At 37.5% G+C, this 24237-nt stretch overlaps 1 protein-coding gene and 1 long non-coding RNA gene across 6 annotated transcripts in view; one reads left to right on the forward strand and one right to left on the reverse strand.

The window, feature by feature from the left end:
• Positions 1-24237, forward strand: part of RPS6KB1 (ribosomal protein S6 kinase B1) — a 52585-nt gene that overhangs the window by 7576 nt on the left and 20772 nt on the right. For 4 of the 5 annotated variants that reach the window (XM_082372040.1, XM_082372041.1, XM_082372038.1 and 1 more), the window contains exons 3-13: positions 1243-1363; positions 2566-2634; positions 12610-12757; positions 14828-14885; positions 16332-16432; positions 18584-18674; positions 18858-18948; positions 19786-19893; positions 20191-20253; positions 20448-20525; positions 23406-23513. In XM_082372040.1, the coding sequence (XP_082228166.1) occupies positions 1243-1363; positions 2566-2634; positions 12610-12757; positions 14828-14885; positions 16332-16432; positions 18584-18674; positions 18858-18948; positions 19786-19893; positions 20191-20253; positions 20448-20525; positions 23406-23513 (1036 nt within the window). Of the gene's footprint in view, positions 1-1242; positions 1364-2565; positions 2635-12609; positions 12758-14827; positions 14886-15511; positions 15738-16331; positions 16433-18583; positions 18675-18857; positions 18949-19785; positions 19894-20190; positions 20254-20447; positions 20526-23405; positions 23514-24237 lie in introns of those variants that run through there. The other variant, XM_082372042.1, reaches the window with a different exon arrangement.
• Positions 7-14818, reverse strand: LOC309618421. Its single transcript, XR_014238462.1, has 4 exons — positions 13228-14818; positions 12199-12322; positions 1483-1667; positions 7-492 (listed from the first exon to the last, which is right to left on the reverse strand). It is a non-coding gene; the product is annotated as an uncharacterized lncRNA (long non-coding RNA).

Consider the following 24237-nt stretch of genomic DNA (forward strand, 5'->3'; position numbering starts at 1 on the left):
GTAAGTTTATATAAAAAGGTTTCACTGTGCTGTCTTTCTTTTATGTAGTTTATAGCCATTATGTGATTTCAATAACCTGTTTTTAAATATTTAGTCATATATACAGACTTGGTTTATTGAGTTTGGCACCAATATCATAACATATCTGGGGTTTTGAGATCATGTATGCATTTTGAGAAAAAGATTATTCAAATTTAGAGTATACTGAATATGAGTCTGCGTGTGTTAGGAACTTTTATTAGTTTAATATAGAGAACCACCTTTTCCTACTGAAAAAATAAAAATTTTAGAAATGCTCCCCAAAGCAAATGCTTTTTTTTTTTTTTAATACTTATTTATTTATTTACTTGGCTGCGTCGGGTCTTAGTTGAGGCACGTGGAATCTTCATTGCCGCGTGCAGGATCTTCATTTCGGCACATGGGATCTTTAGTTGCAGCATGCGAACTCTTAGTTGTGGCATGTTCCCTGACCAGGGATCGAACCCGGGCCCCCTGCAATGGGAGCGCGGAGTCTTAGCCACTGGACCACCAGGGAAGTCCCTCAAATGCTTCTTGTTTTGCTTGTAATACATCATCCAAACAGAGATCTGTGCAATCTTATGTCATTTTAGGCAAGCTTCATTAGGTGAGTATGGTGTTTAGTCTGCTTTGTACCCCATCTTCAAGTAAAAAGCCTTGGATTGTGGGGAGACTGAGAAGATCACTCATAGAAAGCATTTAAGTGACAGATAAATTGCCTCCCTTTTTGGAGTCTTTAAGCAGATGTGGAAAGATGCATGGATATAATTTATTAGCAAGAATTTTTAGCTAAAGACTTGAACTAATTGGGTACCTTTAGAAAGCTCTCATTTTCTGCTGAAGTTGCCAAATGAAGTTGGATAATAGCTGATCTCATAGACATTTTGAATGAACTAAATTTGAATAACTAGAAGACGTTTTTCCCTTTGTCAGCTTAATAAACGTGTTCTAATTTATCTTAGTTTGGGGATGCTTGATGCTTATGAAAGTAAATAATCAATAGCATGTTCTGTAAACAAGCAGATAAGCAAACAGTTATCAAGCCACCCTAATCTTCACCTACCATGTCATTGAATCATTAGTTTACTTAGAGCACAGATACTATATTTGTTATCATGCACCTTTTTCCTTTTACTTAATTGGATTATAATTCTCTTTCTAACAGTATGCTAAAGGTAATTTAACTTTTTGCAAATTTACTTTTGGTTTTGCTTTTCTTCCCAGTGGCATGGAGCATTGTGAGAAATTTGAAATCTCAGAAACTAGTGTGAACAGAGGGCCAGAAAAAATCAGACCAGAATGTTTTGAGCTACTTCGAGTACTTGGTAAAGGGGGCTATGGAAAGGTAGGAAGTATTTTGAAATGAGAGCTGTTGTCTGTCTTGTGTGGATTAATTTTTATACCCTGATTCCAGCAGTACTCTTCAATCTTTGTTAGCTATCAGCAAAGGATATGATCACTTACCTGGTATTATTTGAAGGATATACAGAAGTTCTCCTTTTCCTACCACCATTCACTTAAAAGCCTGGCACATTGTAGGCACTCAGTCAATATTTGTGGAATAAATAAATAGGCAGCTGTGCCAGGCAAAGTCTGCTATTAGAGGATTCATTCCTTCCTTTGGTTAAATGGTACCGTCTGTTGGTATCCTTTAGAAAAAACAAACTACTGCTTACTTTCAAGAGGCATGGCACATTAAATTGGTATCTGTTACTGAGACCTTAATCTAAATTAGTTTTCTTTGACTTGCAGTATTTGGAGCAATAGAGTTAGGGAAGCTGAAGAATATAAGAGGGGAGAAGAAAAATGAAGAGAACCTCTTAGTTTCATAGTTTTGCCAGAGGCTTTCTAATTTAAGACCTCACCTCTGTGTGTTCTGCCCAAGAAAATTTATACCTTGCCATTCTCTATCAAAAGACAGAATTTGGATAACATTTTAGAGTTAGGATTAAGCTTGAGAACTATTTATGCTATTGTGTAGTGTTCATTTTTGCAAAACATGACATTTTTAGTTTATTCTTAGGCTTGAGGACATACTCTAATATGTTCTAATCATCTTGAATGTGTAACACATGCACTGTGAATCAGACATTTTAGCTGTTGCATGAAAATGTATTATAGCTAGTCATTTTAAGGAATAGGTAATTGCTGTCAACTATTATTAAATAGTTATATATGAAGCATCCCTTAGAATTTATGAAATATTTTATAATTTCTGTGTGTCTGGGAAACCTGATTATAGCTTTTTCTATGCAAACTTGGATTTTTTTAAGTAACACGGAGTGCTTGTTGTAAGATGGTCATTGCCCAGCTTTGCCACCAGATGTCAGCAGACCAGACAGAAAAGTCCCATGTTGTGTAACACTTTTCACTACTAAATCTTTAATACAATCTCATAGCTCATCATTTTTGTACACAGTCCTTCATGATACTAGTTTTTGTAAGAATACAGACTGCTATATCATTTGTTTCTTATAAGTAGGAATTAAGGGATTGTGACTAGCATAGTTTAGCTTTTAGTAACACACACTTCTATTTTTCATCTAGGTTTTTCAAGTACGAAAAGTAACAGGAGCAAATACCGGGAAAATATTTGCCATGAAGGTGCTTAAAAAGGTGATTTCTCCCCTCCCCCCCAACTATATTCTTAATTGCTATAAAATCCATACTTTGGTCTAAAATTCTCAGTCAAAAAATGTATTTCTAACACAATTATAAGTCTTCTTGGAATGTGGGTTACATTTCATTATTGTTATTCTTGTTTTATTCTGCTTGGTGAGGGTGGAGAGGAGAGCTGTTTCAATTCTCCTCTGAGGTAACTCTTTTAGCCCTTTGTTCTGGTCTCTGTATTTCTAAGTAATAAGCAAGTTCTGCTATGACTTAATTCAGTAGTTTTAGAATTATGCATTGACTTCCTATTTTATTCTTTTTTACTCCTTTCTTCCTTTTTCCCATCCTCATCTTGCTTCATTTTCTTTTGATCTACTATTGTCTTCTCACACCTTCCATCAACTCTGTAAAACACCTTTCGGGCCAGTGTTCTATGATCACACTTACTAGATAATTTACTAGTTCCATTTATTTTCCTAGAGACATCCCATAGGAACCTTCTGTCCTCCTGTTCTCACCTGTACTGATAGTTATCTAGGCATAGCTATCATTACTGGACTTTCCCTGCACCACAGTCCTTGGAATCCTCCTGACACCTTCAGTGTTGGATCTTTGGTTTCTGGATTCCATATGTTCCTTTTTCTTAGTTTGTGACTCGTTCCCTTGCTTTGGTGACCATTTACTGGTGGGTTCCTGAGAAACTGAATCAAGGTAAATTTTTTGGGAAATATTGCATATTTGAAAATTTTCTTATTATATTCTTATACTTGTTTGTATGGATGCAGTTTTGAAGTCAAAAATCATTTTCACACAGGATTTTGCTCCATTTTCATCTAGCTTTCAGTATTTCTGTTCAGGAGTCCCTTGCCATTCTGATTCCCAATCCTTTATAGATCTATTTTTCTTTAAGATATTTAACATTTTATTTTTTTTATTTTTATTCTTTTAAATTATTTATTTATTTATTTAATTTATTTATGGCTGTGTTGGGTCTTCGTTTCTGCGCGAGGGCCTTCTCCAGTTGGGGCAAGTGGGGGCCACTCTTCATCACAGCGCGCGGGCCTCTCACTATGGCAGCCTCTCTTGTTGCGGAGCACAGGCTCCAGACGCGCAGGCTCAGCAATTGTGGCTCACGGGCCCAGCTGCTCCGCGGCATGTGGGATCCTCCCGGACCGGGGCCCAAACCCGTGTGCTCTGCATCGGCAGGCAGACTCTCAACCACTGCGCCACCAGGGAAGCCCTTCTTTTTATTTTTAATGTTCTAAATTTTTGCAGTGATGTGTCTTGCTTTGATTCTTATTATTTATTTTTACTCTTTCAATCTTGAAAGTTTCAGTCTTGTAGCTCCAGGAAATTTTCTTTTATCTCTGATAATTTTCCCCCTATTGGTTTGTTTTCTTGGAATTGCATTTACTTGGATGTTGGACCTCCTAGACTGATCATCTATTTTTCTTACCTTACCGTTTGTCCATTTCTTTATCTTTTTGTTTACTTTCTGAGAGTTTTCTAGAAATTTATTTTCTAATCATTTTACAGATTTTTTTTTTTTTTTGGCTGTGCCATGCAGCTTGTGGGATCTGAGTTCCCAGACCAGGGATCGAACGTGGGTCCCTGGCAATGCAAGCACGGAGTCTTAACCACTGGACTGCCAGGGAATTCCCTTACTGATTTTTTTTTTTTAAACTATCATATTTGTGGTTCCCCAAAGCTCTTTTTGTTTTTTCTTTTTACAGCAACCTATTTTGTGAGTGCAGTATCTTCTTTTATTCCTTAGAGGGTTTTAATTATAAATTCTTTGAAATGTTCTTTTGTTCCATGCATGTGTCTCTTTTCTAAGTTCCTATTTTCTTTGACTTTGATTTAGTGGTTTTTTGCCATGTCAGAGGCCTTCTTTAGATGTCTGGTGTCCTTTAAGAGTGGAACTCTGAAAAGCTGATCAGAAGTTTTATGTGTTTAGGCTTCTCTGTAGTGCAGTCATGAGATTAGCTGGCAATTGACTAAGAACCTCCAAATATCAGTGTCTGAAGGTCTTTTTTCTGGTATGGATCAGTTGGTACTGAGAAAGATCCTCTATTCTCTTGCCTAGAAAAAGCATTTTGGAGCTGGATGACAGAGAGGAGATGGAGATCTCACCTTTCAACACCAGATTTTCACTGAAGTCACTTTTTTTGTTTGTTTTGTTTTTAATTTTGTTGAAGTATAGTTGATTTACAATGTTATGTTAATTTCTGCTGTACAGCAAAGTGATTCAGTCACGCATATATATATTCTTTCTCATCCATTATGGTTTATCACAGGATATTTATTAGAGTTCCCTGTGCTATACAGTAGGACCTTGTTGTTTATCCATCCTATATATACTAGTTTGCATCTGCTAATCCCAAACTGCCAAACCATCCCTCTCGCACTGCCCCCCTTGGCAACCACAAGTCTGTTCTCTACGTCTGTGAGTCTGTTTCTGTTTCGTAGATAAGTTTATTTGTGTCATATTTTAGATTCCACATACAAGTGATATCATATGGTATTTGTCTTTCTCTGTCTGACTTACTTTGCTTTAGTATGATAATATCTAGGTCGTCCATGTTGCTGCAAATAGCATTATTTTATTCTTTTTTATGGCTAAGTAATGAAGTCACGTTTTTACTTTAGCACTGTACTCTGTATACTTCACTCTTTTTTTTTTCTGGACACTACATCTCTCTAAGAGGTAGTTCCCTGGCTGGTTAGTGTGGGGATGGGAATCTTGTTGGTCTGTCTGTTCCTTATAGAGACTTTCAGATAATCTCTGTTTTCAGTGCTCCACCTTCTGCCTTCTGCAGTCCCTAATGATTCCAGTTTTTTTCCTTTCTTTCCTTTTATTTTTGCTTCTAATTTTTCAACCCTGCTAGGGTTCTATAGATGGATTCAACTTCTTCTGTTATGCCTCTTTGCAGGCATTTAGGTTTGATCATACCCCAGTATACTAAGTCATGCACTATTGCTTTATCCCCACTCTGTCTTCACCTTTTGAGATGTGGAGTTACACGTGTTTCTTAGTTTTATTGAAGATGGATTATGTATGTCTGGTTTCTTGTTCTTTTTGTTTGGGATTGATTTCTGAAAAGAGCTCACTCTCTTAAATCTTAGTAGAAAACTATATTAAAAGACAATCAAAATGACTTTTAAAAAAAATTATAGTGTTTGTAATATTTTGGTCCTATTTTCCTGATTTTTACTTAAGCGGTACAAATGACTTCCTAATTTAATTTTTTTTTTTTTTTTTGGCTGTGCTGGGTCTTCGTTGCTGCATGCAGGCTTTCTCTACTTGTGGCAAGCGGGGGCTACTCTTCACTGCAGTCCACGGGCTTCTCGTTACGGTGGCTTCTATTGTTGTGGAGCACAGGCTCTAGGGCGCGTGGGCTTCAGTAGTTGTGGCATGCAGGCTCAGTAGTTGTGGCACACAGGCTCAGTAGTTGTGGCTCGCGGGCTGTAGAGTGCAGGCTCAGTAGTTGTGGTGCACAGGCTTAGTTGCTCTGTGGCATGTGGGATCTTCCCGGCCCAGGGATCGAACCCGTGTCCCCTGCATTGGCAGGTGGATTCTTAACCACTGCGCCACCAGGGAAGTCTCCATAATTATATCTTAAGTGAAGTATGTTTCTGGCACTGGTGTCTTTAATGGAAAGAAGAGGGTGGTATCTTTAATGGAAAGAAGAGGGTGTTGGGGTTTTTTTTTATACTGATGGTGAGTGGGCATGGTATATTGGGAAATCCATAGACCTAATTACTGCTAATTGTCAGGCTTCCTTTTTGTGCCCAGGCCTCTAAAACCTAACTTGCTTGCCTCTCCTTTTGCTTAGTTACCATTCCTTCCCACTGTTGGTTTTTGCTTTCCCCAAGCCTGCCTAGATTCTTTCCTTGAGCAAAGAACACTGTCTCATTCTTTCCTTGCTGTTCCTAAAAACAAGCTTACAGCAGAACATAATGAAAGTGAAAAGGTTGCTAGGGTTAGGTCCAAGGTTTTAATTTCTAAATCCCTAGGTAAGCTGACTGTGTACTCCCGTTGAGTTTCTTCTTTTGATTTTGTTATCCTTGAAGCAGAGTACTAACCCTCTTGACCTGAGTATGTGGTAAGAATATACCTCTTTCTAGCCTTAAAGATGAACGCAGAATAAACCAGGTGTCCCCTTGTCTTAAATGAGTTGCTTATTACATCTGGACAATCTGTCTGGATTTAGCACTTCTGGGATTGTTTACTCATAATGAGAATGGTCCCATTTGGGTACTTGCTCATGGTGGAAAGTTGAGGAAAAGACTGTTTCCAACAACTCTCTCTCTACCCTACCACTTGCAACAAAAATGTACTCTGGAAGCAAAATACTATTGCCCATGGCATTAGTTCAGCTCACACTGTAAATTTTAGAACCTTTGGCCAAAGGCTTGTAACTCACAGATTGGTCATACTTCTTTCATTCCTTCTTTTTTAATTAATTAATTTATTATTTATTTATTATTTAGTTTTGGCTGTGTTGAGTCTTTGTTTCTGTGCGAGGGCTTTCTCTAGTTGCGGCAAGCAGGGGCCCCTCTTCATCGCGATGCGCGGGCCTCTCATTATCGCGGCCTCTCCCGTTGCGGAGCACAGGCTCCAGAAACAGGCTCAGTAGTTGTGGCTCACGGGCCCAGTTGCTCCACGGCATGTGGGATCTTCCCAGACCAGGGCTCGAACCCGTGTCCCCTGCATTGGCAGGCAGATTCTCAACCACTGCTCCACCAGGGAAGCCCTCATTCCTTCTTTTATTGAACCAACTGAGACTCTCCAATGTGCCAGGCATTTTGCTAGACATTAGGATTTAGCACTTGAGACAAATGTAGTCTCTTCCTCTCGCTCTGCTCACTGTGTAATTCAAGGGAAGAACTGATAAGCTTATCCTTGCAATTTCTCCTCTACTCTGGTCAAAACCTTTTCTACTTTGAGGTTTAAACCTATACTACTTTCTTATCTTTTATCAGTCTTTTTTTCCCCCACTCCCAAGTCTTATTGCCCTAGTGTCTTCCATGTCCTTGTACTAAATAAGTAATCAATTGCCTAGCCTTCTAATTCCCTGTTGATCCCAACTCCATCAGCATTCACCTCCGTTCCACTTCACCAGCCCCCGCAGCTGTATCCTCCACCCCTGAAACATTGGACTGTAATAGAGCAGTAACATTCTCACTTATTTATTCCCACAATGCCTGGTCTTTGGCCCTAAGCCCTTGTAGTGCTTTGATGTTTGTTTTTTCTTCAAGTTCTTAGCCCCATTCTAATTTCAGTTTATTCCTAATCTAGCCTAATCAACATGATCTGCCACTTCAGTCACCTGCTATCCCATTGACCTTATGTTCAGGAAAGTTCTAATCTAATCAGTTTATTTGTTAATGCTCCTTTATTCCTGTATCTCAGTTACTGAACATCACTGGCAGAAATCACACAAACTTTTAAATGGCTACTGGGACAAATTCGTAGTCCTGAACTCATGTGGACGCTTAGGACTCACCAAATGTCCCTAGACAACTCCTTCCATTCTCTACAACTATTAGAGCCTTTACTATCAGTCCCACTATTCTTTTTTAGCAGACTGCGTCTCTTTCTATTTGAGGCTCTCAGATATGATTCCCTTCAACTTCCTGTTCTAATCCTTGTCCCCAGTACCATATTGTCTACATTTTCACCTGTCTTTACTTCCCTCTCTCCAGGCTTAGTGGGAGATGTGTTCCTCCTTCTTTCCAAGGCTAAACCCTCTCTTTATGTTTTGGATCCCATCACTTTCTGCCTGTTCAGGGTCTTTGTCACTTCTGCCTCTTTTTTCCATAAATATATTCATGTCTTTGCCATATTTAGAAAACAAATCCTTTCCTCACTCAAGGTCTACTGTAGCTTCCAGTCTCTGCCTTTCATAGCTGAATTTCTTGAGAAGTCATGTTTTATTATTTTTTTCACTCACTATATTTTGACTTCACAACTCTATTTTGATGAAATGCTTGTCCCCTACATCACCAGTGATCTCCTAATTGCTGAATCCAGTGGTCTTTACTTAACTCATCCTTAATTTACCTCTCTGTTAAATTGAAGCTATTGACCACAGCATTTTGAAACTCTGCTCCCTTGACTTCTATGATTCTTCTTTATTATTTCTTCATCTTCTCTTCTTGGCCTCTTCTCAGACTTTCTCAAAATTATTTATTTAAAAAATTCAAACCTCCTGAACAGTTAAAAAATAATGTATCTTTGAAATTTTTCAAACTTTCCAAAGAGTTACAAGAATAGTACAGTGATAACCAATTGTTAAGTTTGCCATATTTTCTTTGTCTGCCCCTCCCTCAGTTTCTCCTCTCTCAGTATGTATGTGTGTGTATATTCAAAGTTTTAATTTTTTTGGTGTACAATTTGAAAGTTATTTGTATACATGGTACTTCGCCCTTAAATTCTTTAGTATGTATCTCTTAAGAATAAGGGCATTACATACATAACTACAATGTAATTGTCACATTTGGGAAATTTAACATTGATATACTATACTGTTTTCTAATACATTGTCCATACTCAGACTTCCCCAGTTGTGTCAATAATCTCCTTTATAGCTATTTTGTTTTGTTTTTAACATCCAGGATTTAATCAAGGGTCACACATTGCATTGAGTAGTCCTGTGTCTTTAGTTTCCTTTACTGTAGAGTACTGTGTCTTTAGTTTCTTTTACTTTAGTTTCCTCTACTTTTTTGTCATTCATGACATTGACATTTTTTGAAGACTCTGGGCCATTTGTTTTGCCGAGTATCCCTAATTTGGATATGGTTCATTGTTTCCTCATGAAAACACTTAAATTTTAAATTTAGGTTAAATGCTTTCTGCAGGAATATTTTACAGGAGCATTGTGTCCTCAGTGCATGGGCTCAGGAAGCACATAATGTTAGTCTGTCTCATTATTTGGTGAGACTGAGTTTGATCACTTTGTTAAGGTGGTGTCCACCAAACTTCCCATTCTACTGATAACTTTTTCCCTCTGTAATTATAAAGTATCTATGGAATGAAAGTTAGAGATTGTGTTAATATTGTGTCCTAATAATCTTCTACACCCAATGGTTTTATTATCCATTGTTTCTTAGCCAAGTCAAATAATACTCTGCTGATTATAAAATGGAGACTTTTCTATTTTTATCATTTTTTTCTATATTGTCATTCTGTAAAGAAGAGCTTTTCATACTTGCTTTTTTAAATTTAATTTTTTAAAATAGTACGGACATTTTTTCAGTGTGTTATCCATTTCTTTCATTATTCAAATTTTGGTCCACAAATTTTCCCAGGTTTTGCTAGAGAGAGCTCTATTAAGATGGCTTCTGTGTCCTTTCAACATATACCCTTGTTAGTTTTTGAGTAGTTCCTTACTTTCTGTATAATAGCGTGCTCCAGGTTTACCTTGCACTTTCCCTGACCCTGGCCTAGAACCATCTGATTCTCCATGGAACCCTGTTTTTTTTGGTAGAGAAACCAAGATCTGGGTGCCAAGCTATACTTTTTGCTACTGAAGTCTCATTGTTTCTGGCTTTTTCAGTACACAGAGCTAGGAAGTTTTGTTTTTGTTTTAAATCATGGCTTCATATTGATATTCCTAATTTCAGTCCAATTCCATAGGGTACTTCTTTCCTCAGCCTACATTTGCATCTCTTTTTCCACAGTGAGAAAAGCCTGGTAACAACGTCAGTACATTTACTTATTTGCTTAGTTGTACAATATATGCAGAATAGTTTGAGAATTATAATACCAATACTGTGAGTAACTACAAACCTACTAAGTGTGGTTTAAGATTTTTTTGCAATTTTTGTTATGCTTACATATATGTCACTAAGAATGTTCAGTGTAAAGTTATTTAAATATCTTTTTTTTCCTTTTGTGGTAAAATTATCAAAGTAATAGTCAATTAAATTTATGTATTTCTGTTGTATTCAATTTTATTTCCCTCCCCCATCCAGATTTAATTTTATTTTTGAAATGTATGAAACATTAACATGGTTCAGAATTTAATAATCACAATAATGATATTTGATTTAGGTAAGAAAAGAAATGAATGATAAAACCCTTCAGGTTTTACTCAGAGGTCCCATTCCTTTTCCTGCCTTTCCACTGTCATTAGCTTTTTTTTTTTTTTTTTTTAAATAGGTTTCTTGTTGGGATGTTTTATGTTATGTTATGTTATGTTATTTTTTTGGCCACGCCACATGGCATGTGGGATCTTAGTTCCCCAGCCAGGGATCGGACCTGGGCCCTTGGCAGTGAGAGCGCCGAGTCCTGACCACTGGACCGCCAGGGAATTCCCTGTATCATTAGCTTTTGGCTTAATTTAGTTGTGCTCATTATTGCAGATATAAGCATGTACCTATTATATATATTCTTATTTTCACTTTTACACAAAAGGTAGCATACTATGTATACTGCTGTGCCATATATGCTCTTTTGCACCTTGCTTTCAGAGATGTTCCTCATTCTTTTTATAGCTTTTTTACGCAGGGTTTTCAGGCAGTATCCTATGCATGGGCATTTAGGTTGTTTCTAATGTTTCACTTTTACAAGTAATATTGCAACTAATGACCACGTATATATGCTTTTTCATGTTACTAGAGGTGTACAAGAACTTAGAATTTAAGACTTAGCATGTCCAAAGCAATATATCATTTTCCCAAAACTTTTTTCTTTGTTTCCATTTCCTGTTATTGAATGACACCATTACTTACACAGAAACCATGGTATCATCATTTCTTCTCATATCTCATTAGTCAGCGAGTGCTAATGATGCACTTTTCCCCTTTTTTTCCCCACCTTCATTTTCTTAGTTACAGGTTTTACTTCTTGCTTAGTTTACTAGCCTTCTAACTGGTGTAATTTCTTCCCTAAAACTTCACACTGCTACTTGAACTGTCTTTCTTAAAGCCAAAGGTTATTCATTTACCTTACCTCAGCATTTCTCCTCTGCCTCTAAAATAAGATTCAAATGCCTTTGCCTAGATGCCCAGGCCTTCCATTTCCTATATGTCCAGCCTAATACATGTCCTAACCACTTCTAACCATACTGAACTACTTATAGATCCTCTAGACATGTCCTGTCCTGTCAAGTCTCTTTTGCACTGGGAATGCCTTTTTTTTTTTTTTTTTTTACCCTCTACATTTCATCTTCTTTTTTTTTAATAGATTTTACTTTTTTTTTTTTTTTTAAAGTATTTATTTATTTATTTATTTATGGCTGTGTTGGGTCTTCGTTTCTGTGCGAGGGCTTTCTCTAGTTGTGGCAAGCAGGGGCCACTCTTCATCGCAGTACGCGGGCCTCTCACTATCGTGGCCTCTTGTTGTGGAGCACAGGCTCCAGATGCGCAGGTTCAGTAATTGTGGCTCACGGGCCCAGCTGCTCCGTGGCACGTGGGATCTTCCCAGACCAGGGCTCAAACCCGTGTCCCCTGCATTGGCAGGCAGATTCTCAACCACTGCGCCACCAGGGAAGTCCTACATTTCATCTTAATAACTTTTTATGATACAGCTTAGGTATCTCCACCTCCAGGAAGACTTCTTACCAGGTCACATGTAGTTCCCATCGCACCTTGTGCTTAGCTCCATTGACTCATCTCTCTTCCCTGGGACTTTGGGCTCCTGTGGGCTAGAGACTCCTTCTGTTGGTTCTGCTTTCTTGTTAAGAGCCTATAAAATAGTAGACATTCAACAGTTAGTGAATATATGAATAAATTTGATCTGTTTACATTAAAACAGATTATTTAGGTTTTCATTTACATGTTTACTACAAAAAATCCAAACAGTGCAGATGTATATAAGAAGTGAATGTCTTCCATTACCCCTATCTCAGTCTCCAGTGGGAACTATGATTAATAGTTTAATGTTGGCAAGAAAAGCACAAAATAGATTTTCCAGTTACTATAGAATAAAAATGTCTACTACTTTGTTCTTATAGATCATCTCTTTTCCTTTAGGCAATGATAGTAAGAAATGCTAAAGATACAGCTCATACAAAAGCAGAACGGAATATTCTGGAGGAAGTAAAGCATCCCTTCATTGTGGATTTAATTTATGCCTTTCAGACTGGTGGAAAACTCTACCTCATCCTTGAGTATCTCAGCGGTCAGTACACAGCTTGGTGTAATTATTTGCATTAGCTCCAGAAACTTGGTCAAAACATTTTTTTCCAATAGAAAAATGCTTTTTCCCAACGTGACCAAATAGTTCTTAAAATTGACAAATACATTGACATAAGGAATTCAGATGTGACGAAATGTTTCTTTTTGCACACAAATGTGAAGGAAACTTTAAAGGTTAAGTCTTTTTCCCCATCTGTAATATTTTATCTTAATCCCATTGTAATCAATTAAAATAGCAAACAGCTAATTGATAGCCATCAAATTGACTACACTTGGGTAAGATAATATAATTCAAATAAACCACTGATTTATTTTTTTCTAAACTGACATGGAAAACTTAGAGTGTTGTTTAAGGTAATGAGTATTTTTGGTATTGCATCTTTAAACAGAAGAGTTTTTTGTTTAATGTAGTCTTATTGATAGATTTTGCAGTTTACATTGGAAATCACCCACCTTTTCCAGGGCTTACCCCCTCCTAGGAATTTGTGGCACCCCATAGCATTTCAAGATCACAGGTATCTATTTCCAGCAAACACTTGAGTTTTCTGAAAAACAGATTTCACAATAGCCTGTAACATGGAACAGAAAGTTGCAGAGTTTAGTCACTTTTTTGTGACTGTTGTTTTTTTCTTGTACCTTTATTTTAACATAGTTTCAGATTTCCACAAAAAAGTTGTAAGAACAGGACAAAGAATTCCCAAGTACTCTTCACGTAGATTCCCCAAGTGTTATCATTTTACCACATTGTTTTGTTTCATCATTCTCTTCCTCTCCCTCTCTGTATATGTACGTGTGTATATAGATGTATATATACACACATATATGTGTATATATATTCATAATTTTTTCCCTGAACTATTTAAGAGAGTGTCACAGACATGATTTCCCTTTACCCCTAAATACTTCAATGTATATTTTTCTGAAATTAACAACAGTATCTTGCATAACTGTACTAAAATTATCAAAATAGGATATTAACATTAATACAATAATCTCTCTCAGTTTCCTTTAATCTGGAACAGTTCCTCAGTCTTTCTTTGTCTTTCATGACCTTGACATTTTTGAAAAGTACAGTCTAGTTACTTTGTAGAATGCATCAATTTGGGCTTATATGGTGTTTCCTCAGGATTAGATTCAGGTTATGCATTTTTGGGAGGACCATCGAAGTGACATTGTATCCTTCTCTGTGTATCAGAGCAAGAGGTACATGATATTTCTATCTTTGTTCCATTACTGTTGATGTTAACTTTGATCATATGTATAAGGTGATGTCTGCCAGTTTTTTTTTTCTGGTGAAATTTTCCTTTTGTAATTAGTAAGTATCTTGAGGAGATACTTTGAAATTATTTAAATATCTCATCTCTCATCAAGCTTTCACATACAGTTTTAGCATCCATTGATTCTTGCCTGAAACAATTAACTATGATGATTGCCAAGTGATTTTTCTTATTCCGTCATGGCTTCTTCATTTATTATTTGGCATTCTGCTGTAACGAAGAGCTTTCCATTTATCTATTCACCGATTTACATCATTGTGGACTCATGGATTCTAAGATTTTTCAGTAGGATATCACACTTTATTATCATTGTTTATTTTGATATTCAAATAGTGCCATACTATTTACAAGGACATTGCCAAATTCATGCAGTTTAAGAGTTCTAAAAATGTGGAATATGGGCATTCACTAATTTGCAAGGATGGTTTAATTACATACTAACATTTTTCTGTATGCCGGTAAAATGTTAGAGAAGCTTTAATCAAGATTTTTTTTTTTAACCGCAGGTCTGGAATCTGTAAATATTTTGAAGTTTATAGATGTAAAACCTAGAATTCCAAAACTTGTATATTTCACATAAGAATAAGAACACTGCTAAAAATGGAATCCTGAGGACTTAGTTTTAAACCTGTAATTTTTAGGATCTGTTTTTTATTTTTAAAGGGTTGATGTCTTTTAATTATGGCTAAAAGGAAAGCACAGACCCTCTCATTAGAAATGGATTGTTGGAAAAAAAAGATTGTTTTGTTTCTAATGTCTTTTTCTTTTCTTTACAGGAGGAGAATTATTTATGCAGTTAGAAAGAGAAGGAATATTTATGGAAGACACAGCCTGGTAAGTGAAATTTTTGTGGTTGTATGGATTCAGGTAATAATTCATATAATTAAAAGCAAAATCCTGGTCCCACTGCGGGCAGCCAGATGATTCAATAAATTGTTCTGGAGCCAGTTGGTCACTCAGGACTCTAAGAGGGAGAAGCAGCTTTGGGACTTGGCAGCTATTGGAGGTCACATCATTCCTTTGCCCCCAGGCTTTGGGTGGAACGTTCTTCACACCAGTTCCTAACAGAACCATTCTCACTGGGGCTTTCTTTCCTTGAATTGGTAAGCTGCCTGCCTTGGCTCTGGGTGGTTTTCCAGTGAAACTTTATGTGTGGAGCAATGGAAAGTATCAGAAAGCATCTCCTCTTTTTGTAGACTTTCCAGTTCCCAAGGTGCAGTCTTAGGGAGGTGATAAGCCTGCACATATCATCTGTGGATTGATTCAACGGCCAGGATGGGATCTACCCTCATATTTCTTAAGATGGCATCTGCTTCAAATTAAAAATATACACACCCTTTTGTGAGATGACAGAATTGGGTAACAATAAATCAGTTTATCCTACACATTAATTGAATAGAAAACACTTAAATGTTTTTTCTACCTTAATTACCAAACTGCATTCCATTGTTTAATTTCAGGCCTTTTCTAACACAGAAGCTGCACTTAAGAGCCTTAGGGATGAAGTCCCCTTTTTTGGAGGAGGCTCTCTGAGCCATGTTGGAGGCTGTGTTTGTGGTCCTGCTGGCTGTGAAACTGCCTCAGTCCTCTAGGACACACCCTCTCCATCCTGGAGTAATCTGCAGGATTGCAACATTGTTATGCAGCCAGTATTGCAGTGCCTTGTGCTTTTCGAATCCAGACAGGGTTGACTCAGCCCTTTATTCTTTTGAGGTAGATAAATTTGAGTGTCACACAGTTTATAGTTGTGGGCTGGCTGGCAAGAGGGAGGGCAGATACTGTGGGCATGAGCTGTATATAAATATGCAGCTGTATTAAGTAAGGGATGCGTGGGCTTCTAAGGGTCAGGTTATAAGGTATTTTTGAAACTAAGACTTGATCTCTGAGAATAACAAAGTTCCTGTTTCCTATGGGATTTAAAAATTGGGGGTGGGTGGGAGAAATTTGCTTTGATCTGGATGACTATTGGCCTAGTTCCTACATAGACAGAACAAAACACGACCAGTGACAGTTTGGCATATTCTGGACTTCTTTGCAATTTTAGCAGTATGTTCTAATGATGAAATAAAACATTTTATAGTTTCACTAAATGAGTGAAACGTAAATGTCTCCATGCCTTTTGGCAGCATCCTATGCCATCTCTTTTCCCCATACCCACCCCCACTCCCACTAATTTGGTCTTTGGTGCATGTCTATTTCTTTCAAGGAATTTTGCTCCATACATAAACTGCTTTGAGTAGATTACTCTTTTTAATTTTATTAAATCACTTTTGTTTCCAGCTTTTACTTGGCAGAAATCTCCATGGCTTTGGGGCATTTACATCAAAAGGGGATCATCTACAGAGACCTGAAGCCGGAGAATATCATGCTTAATCACCAAGGTGGAGATATACTGTAAACAATTCTATAGTAAATAATCATCTTAAAATCTTCCCACACAGGTCATGGTCATTTTCAAAGCCCCATATTTATGCGTCAGTTATTACACATTCCTCCCTCAGAATTTATAGCATCATATGATACTTGTACTTATGGTTGATGAGATTGAAAGAGAATTGAGGATAACTGGCCACAACTACCTTTTCTGGTTTAATCCTTACTCTTTATAGCTTGTCATTCTTTTGAAATCCTTACATAAAGTGTGGTGAGCCAGAAGCCAGTCCAAATACTAATTTTGGTTGGTTCCTTAAATTGGAAAGTGAATCTTAACTTTATAAATTGAGTTTTCTTTACTGATGAAATATATAAGTATTAGAAGCAATATTTTTTATGATAAATTTTATTAATGCTCTAAAAAAGGAAAGGATTAGAATTGAACCAAAATATTTGATATAACTTTGGAGGTAAAATGTTTAGTAGGCATCAGTTTATTCTTGCTGTCTGCAACAACAACAGACATAAAAATCAGACAGACTAATTAATATTCTGTGCAGCTATAGCTAGAGCAAAGTGAGCCTTGATCATTACTGCATGCTGCTACAGACAGTTCAACTTATGTGAGAGTAATCTGGGCTGGCTAGACTTGGCAATTCACTCACATCCCAAAGGAGCAACCAACCAACTCGGGTATCTGGGGGCTGGTGGCAGCTGCTGATCCTTAGATGTCTATCGAATGATGCAAGAGGTAGTTAATGGTTTTAAATTCTTGTACAGAAAATGGTTTATGGACAACTGATGCCAGAATAAGTGTTTCAGATAGTGGGGGGTTTCTTGCTTTCCTTTCTTTTCCCTTTTTTTTTTTTTTTTTTGGAGAAATGTACTTAACCACATACATCACGGGTATCTATGTATCTCTCTCTCTCCCAGTTCTGCCCCCACTGCCACAAATTTAGATTCTGATTGTGAATTCTAAGGCAAGGAATAGGATAGGGAAGTGACTAGTTAACTTCTTTGATCCATAACCTGAGTGTATCAGGTGGCTCTGTGAAAATAAAGGTCATATTTCTTCTGTGTCAGAGTAAAGTACACACCTACATTTGAGTTAATAGTCCATTGCCTTTTCTTTTCTCGAAATAAACTTGGAACAGTAGGGTCCCTGGGGTTGCTGAACCACTGGATAGCTAATGACAGTTCATTAAAACTAAACTTGAACTGAGATGTTCTTTGTGTAAGGTGATGAGTTTTTCACTTTCTGGATCAAAGATGATGGTTCCATGCCATATAGCAGTTTCATTTCTTTTTCCAAACTGCATTGGCAGAATAAGCTAACTTGTTATAGTGACTAAGACTGTTTTAAGAACTGTCAGGTCACAGTTCGTGGTGATAAGAGCTATATGTTTGAAGTACAGTGTCACACCTTTGTTTAACATGCAGAAGATCTTTTTTATGTTCTGTGTACATAATCCAGACTTCATCAAGTTTTCCCAGGACTTACTTGCTCAGGATGGTAAAGGATTCTTGGTATAGGTAAAGCTAAAGCCTTAGACAAGCTGTTTTTCACCTTTTTCTCATCTTCGTTTTACCTTTACTAGATAGATTATATCATTGGCAAAGATAATTTTTTTTTTTTTTGGCTGCTTTGGGTGTTCGTTGCTGCGCACAGGCTTTCTCTAGTTGCGGCAAGCGGGGGCTATTCTTCGTTGCGGTGCGCGGGCTTCTCATTGCGGTGGCTTCTGTTGTTGCGGAGCATGGGCTCTAGGCACATGGGCTTCAGTAGTTGTGGCACGCGGGCTAAGTAGTTGTGGCTCGTGGGCTCTAGAGCGCAGGCTCAGTAGTTGTGGTGCACGGGCTTAGTTGCTCTGCGGCATGTGGTATCTTCCGGGACCAGGGCTTGAACCCATGTCTCCTGCATTGACAGGCGGATTCTTAACCACTGGCCACCAGGGAAGCCCCGGCAAAGATAATTTTGCCCTACCCTTAAAGGGTTATTTAGCATCCCATTTATGGATGGAACCTTGCTAGTTCTTGATGTCTCAAAAAATAAATTTAAGGCAGAAAAAGTAAAATGGAAGGATAGATTATTGTCTTGTATGATACATTCAAATATTGCACATAGAATTCTCAGAATAACCATTTATAAACTTTCATTGTAGGTCATGTGAAACTAACAGATTTTGGACTATGCAAAGAATCTATTCATGACGGAACAGTCACACACACATTTTGTGGAACAATAGAATACATGTGAGCTGCATGTTCAAAGAAATATTACTGGTTTGGGGATAATAGCTAACTTTTACCTGGTTTAAATAATAGTGTGCTAAATTTTCTGTAGCAGCACTTGGTTCTGTATATTGTTTTAAAAATTTTAATTCAGATGATAGGCAAATAATGGATGTTTTAGGCGTATTATTTTTCTCTTTATAGGGCCCCTGAAATCTTGATGAGAAGTGGCCACAATCGTGCTGTGGATTGGTGGAGTCTGGGAGCATTAATGTATGACATGCTGACTGGAGCAGTAGGTGCACAGTTAAAAGCTGCATGTATTATGGTCTGTGCTGAGTAGTTATTAAGTCATTACAGCAAGAGATCTTTCCTGTGCTTTTTGAAAATGTTACCAATGAAGTTATTTTTAAAAAATCTAACACTACTGATGCTTTATTAGTAGTATTATGGGCCTCTGTACTTTTATAAATATTTTCATTTAGATGATCTGTGTCATGGCCTGTGGTCCTGTGAAATAGAGATAAAACAGATACTGCCCTTTTTTTTTTTTTTAAATTTTTTTTGATTTTTATTTTATTATTTATTTATTTATTTATGGCTGTGTTGGGTCTTCGTTTCTGTGCGAGGGCCTTCTCCAGTTGCGGCAAGTGGGGGCCACTCTTCATCGCGGTGTGCGGGCCTCTCACTATCGCGGCCTCTCTTGTTGCAGAGCACAGGCTCCAGACGCGCAGGCTCAGTAATTGTGGCTCACGGGCCCAGTTGCTCCGCGGCATGTGGGATCTTCCCAGACCAGGGCTCGAACCCGTGTCCCCTGCATTGGCAGGCAGATTCTCAACCACTGCGCCACCAGGGAAGCCCCTGCCCTTATTTTATAAATGGAGAAAGTGAAGCATAAAATCAAATGGCTCACCCATTATCACACCAAGTTAATGGTGGCAACCCAGTTCCTTCCAGGACCTTGCTATTTTCTCTGTGCCGTTGCTCAAAAGCTACAGGTCTTTAGCAGTCATCCTATATCACAGCATACATTTCTGATCTCTATGCGTAACTAATTCAGGAAATGGATAATTCTGTTATTTAAAATTTGATTTTTTCTATGCTAATTTTTCTCACTCTCTTCTACTCTTAGCCCCCGTTCACTGGGGAGAATAGAAAGAAAACAATTGACAAAATCCTCAAATGTAAACTCAATTTGCCTCCCTACCTCACACAAGAAGCCAGAGATCTGCTTAAAAAGGTAGGGTTCTAAAATAGGCACTCAAATCATAAGCTTCAACTACTAGGATTCAAATAGATAGAACTGAATATACATTTTGACTACAGAATCATACACAGGTGTTGACAAAAAAGCCTACAGTTTTTGCAGGCAAAGGACAAATTTGTTTAAAGATTTTCTTTTTATTCCCAAACAATATTTAGAAGTAATTAATAAATCATACATTTGCAAGGCAAAATACACATGCAAATTCTATAAAGAAAAATAATCAATTTGACTAGGTAAGGTTCATCACTGTGTTTCTTTTCCTCCCTAAAGCTGCTGAAAAGAAATGCTGCTTCTCGTCTTGGAGCTGGTCCTGGGGACGCTGGAGAAGTTCAAGTAGGGATTGGCATGTTTGGTGGTTTGTGGGGAAGATAATGCTATTTTATGTATTTGTGAAGGTTATATGTAGTTGCTTATAAGTATAGCTTATTTTGTGGTTGGTAACTTCAAATAGGCTGTTAATTTGTCAGTCCAGTGAAGTCTGTTCCCCTTAACCTTTCTTCCTGCTCTTTTGTTTTGTTCTTCCCCAGGCTCATCCATTCTTCAGACATATTAACTGGGAAGAACTGCTGGCTCGGAAGGTAGAGCCCCCCTTTAAACCTCTGTTGGTATGTATTCATGAAAGCATATAATCTGAGGGACCTGGCACTTTTTTACAATAAGAAAATATCAGGCCAGTAAGAAACATTTACATTTATTAATAGTTCAAAAACTTTGGTCTATCCTCTCTTCAGAATCTTTATTCTATGCAGTTTTTTTTTTTTTTTAATTAATTTATTTATTTGGTTGCACCGGGTCTTAGTTGCAGGAGGCGGGCTCCATAGTTGCGGCAGGCGTCTCCTTAGCTGCGGCATGCGAACTCTTAGTTGTGGCATGCATGTGGGATCTAGTTCCCTGACCAGGGATCGAACCCAGGTCCCCTACATTGGGAGTGCAGAGTCCTACCCACTGCCCCACCAGGGAAGTCCCTCTGTGCAGTCTTTTCAGGAACTACTGCCAGCAGCAATTGATGGCTATATTAACTAGTTTAAAGTTGGTTGCCTAAGATGATTAAATATCTCAAGTACTTAGGACTTTTGTGTTTTTTTGCTTTGTTTTGTTTTGCTTAACCCAACCCTGTTTTGAATTTGCTTTTCTATAACAAAGTATCACAAACTAGGTGGCTTAAACAGAAATTTATTATGTCACAGTTCTAGAGGCTAGAAGTTCGGGATCAAGGTGTTGACAGGGTTGGTTACTTCTGAAGGCTGTGAGAGACTGTTTCATGCCTCTCCCCTAGCTTTTGGTGGTTTGCTGGCAATCTTTGGCATTCCTTGGCTTGTAGGCACATCATCCTAGCTCTGCCTTCATGTTCATGTGGCGTTCTCCTTGTGTGTAGATCTGTGTCCATATTTTCCCTTTTTTGTAAGGACACCAGTCATATTGGGTTAGGATCCCTCCCTACTCCAGTATGACCTTATCTTAACTAATTACATCTGTAATGGCCTTCATTCCAAATAAGGTCACATTCTGAGGTACTGGGGGTTAGAACTTCATTATATGACTGTTGGAGGGACATAGTTCAAACCATAACAATATGTTTATGAGTAAATGAGTTAGCGTATTAGTTCTTGTCTTTTTCCCATCTCAAAATTTGAGAAAAGATAGTTTCTTTTTCTATTTCTTGAGATGATGGTGGAGGAGAAGGAATAGGATAATGATGATGATTATTTGGTCCTGGAGCACAAGGTGACTTGCTTTAAAATTTCAACATACATAACTGTAAGGATAATTAACCCTCATATACCAACTATCCAGCTTCAAAAATTATTAAGTCATCTTGTTTAAACATAAACATAACCACCGTGCTATCATCACAACTAAAAAGATGACAGTTTCCCCAATTGTTTCTTTTTTTTCCTGTTGGTTTGTTTCAATAAGGATTCAATCAAGACCTATGTAGTTTGGTTACTATGTCTCTTAAGTCTCTCCATCTATAGATATCCTCTCTCAATTCCTCCTTTGAGGACTTAATGAAGAAACTGGACCATTTGTCCTGTAGGGTTCCTCACATTTTGATTTTGCTGATTTTAACGCCATGTTGTCCTCAGCCATGTTCATCTGTTCCTTGTATTTCTGGAAACTGGTAGTTTAGGTTTAGATCAGATCTGATTCACATTAAACTTTTGGTACTATATATTTTGATCAGAAGATATGTATACTTACATTTTTTAAAAAAATGTTAGTGGTCATTGATTATTGCCTATATCAGTGGTTCTCAGCCAGGGTTGATTTGGCAAGGTCAGAGACAAGTTGTCACAACTTAGGGAGGAGTGCTACTGGTACTTAGGGGATAGAGGCCAGAAATGCTGCTAAACATCCTGTAATGCACAGGACAACATCCTACAGCAAGAATCATCAGGCCCAAAATGTCAGAAGAGCTAAGGTTGAGAATCTATAGCCTAGTTCCAAGATTTCATTAGGGGTTTGCAAAATTGCCTTACTCTAATACTGTTATTCATTCTTTATTTATTAGGTGGAATTGTTCTGTAAAAAGATACTCTTGTATCAGTTGTTTGGTTACCTGAGGCGCAGTTTATACAGGAAAGGCAGGATAAATGTTTCTTTCCCAGTTTGCAAAATAATGAATTAGTTCCCTAACATCTTCCAAAATTGACCAATGAATTGTGTGATTTTTTTTTTTTTTAGTATAATTATGGACTCATGCTGTTTAACATATTTGTGTTTCAATTCATTGCAGTTATTTTTATTGATGTTCGGTTTTTCCAATCTTTAGACACTGGGTGCTTCTTTGTGTAGGTTCCTGAGTTCTTTTTTTTGGGCCGCGCAGCATGCGGGATCTTAGTTCCCCAACTGGGGATGGAACTTGTGCCCCCTGCAGTGGAAGCTTGGAGTCTTAACTGGACTGCCAGGAAAGTCCCGGTTGCTGGGTTCTTTTGACACAACCACATGGTCTGATGTTGTACCAGAGAGAGGAAATTAAAGAAACAGATCTGGTGGTTAGATCTGGGTGATAATATTCCTCCACAAGAAAATATACTCATGCAGAGTAGAATATTACTTTTGCTCCTTGAGAAATTTAAAGGAATGAAATATGGTATGGGAAGAAACTTTAACTAGAGCATATTATGTGCTTTGTGTTTAAACTCTGCTTCAAGTTTATTACAAATTTGCCAACTGCGCAAATTGTCTCTAAAAAGGGATTTCACCAGTGGGCTAGCCACACTGAAGCTTTGTGAGAAGGGAAGATATTCAGATTTTTAATAGGAATGATAACTGTGTACTAAAGATGTAGTTTGACCTTTGATACTTTCCACCTGTATTTATTTTTCAATCTGTGCCTGCTAAGGCTATTTTGCTACTTTATTACAGTCAAACCCTGAGAAAAGAGGTCTATCTAGCGCCTTCTCTAATGTGTGTAATGCATTTGATTGATATGTATAATGTAGTCTGTTCACCATTTTCTAATCATTTTGTTTTTTATAAAGCAATCTGAAGAGGATGTGAGTCAGTTTGATTCAAAGTTTACACGTCAGACACCTGTTGACAGCCCAGATGACTCAACTCTCAGTGAAAGTGCCAACCAGGTCTTTCTGGTAAGTGAAAGAATTTCTGATGTAGCCATGGGAAATTTAAGTATGAGGATGGGCCCTTTTCAGTAAGAAACGCCTTTTTAATAAGAAAATTTCAGTTTGCTTGCTTTAGAGTTCATGCAGATAACCTGAGGTGTTTTTTAAAAGTTATCCCCTTATAACTTGTTGATAAGTTAGAAAACTCATTCTCATAATCCAGCATTCCATTTTAGCAGTTAGAGTCAGAGTATGTGATTCCTTTTTTTTGAATAGCCCACTGACTTAAAATGTTTGGCTCAGCATCTGAACTGAAGTCCACACAGTCATAGCAGTAGGAGAAGAAGAGCTCATAGTAACTATTTTATTCCTGAAACAGCTAAAGATTTTTTGTCTGTAGGGGATTTTTAACCTGTTGATTGTGAATATTTGACATCAAAATATATTGGTTCATATGTGATTGTAAGCAAATTAATCCTAAGGAGGAGGTATCTGTATTGATTTATACCTTGTCTCCTCAGACAAAAAAAAACAGAATTTTAGATTTTGATTAACAGAAATGATAGGTTTATATCTGATGACCATCATTGCATATTATTTGCCTAGTACTTATTTTATTACTATAATTACATGTCATGTGAATATCTACCCGATTTTATATCATTTGTTTCCTTTGTCATTTGTCATTAACCTTTGTCATTTCTTTTTGGATTATCCCTAGGGAGAATAGAATATGGGGAAAATAATCATT

This window comes from Balaenoptera borealis (genome assembly GCF_965194805.1).
Source record: "Balaenoptera borealis genome assembly, chromosome: 20".
In the NCBI taxonomy this organism is placed as follows: Eukaryota; Metazoa; Chordata; class Mammalia; order Artiodactyla; family Balaenopteridae; genus Balaenoptera; species Balaenoptera borealis.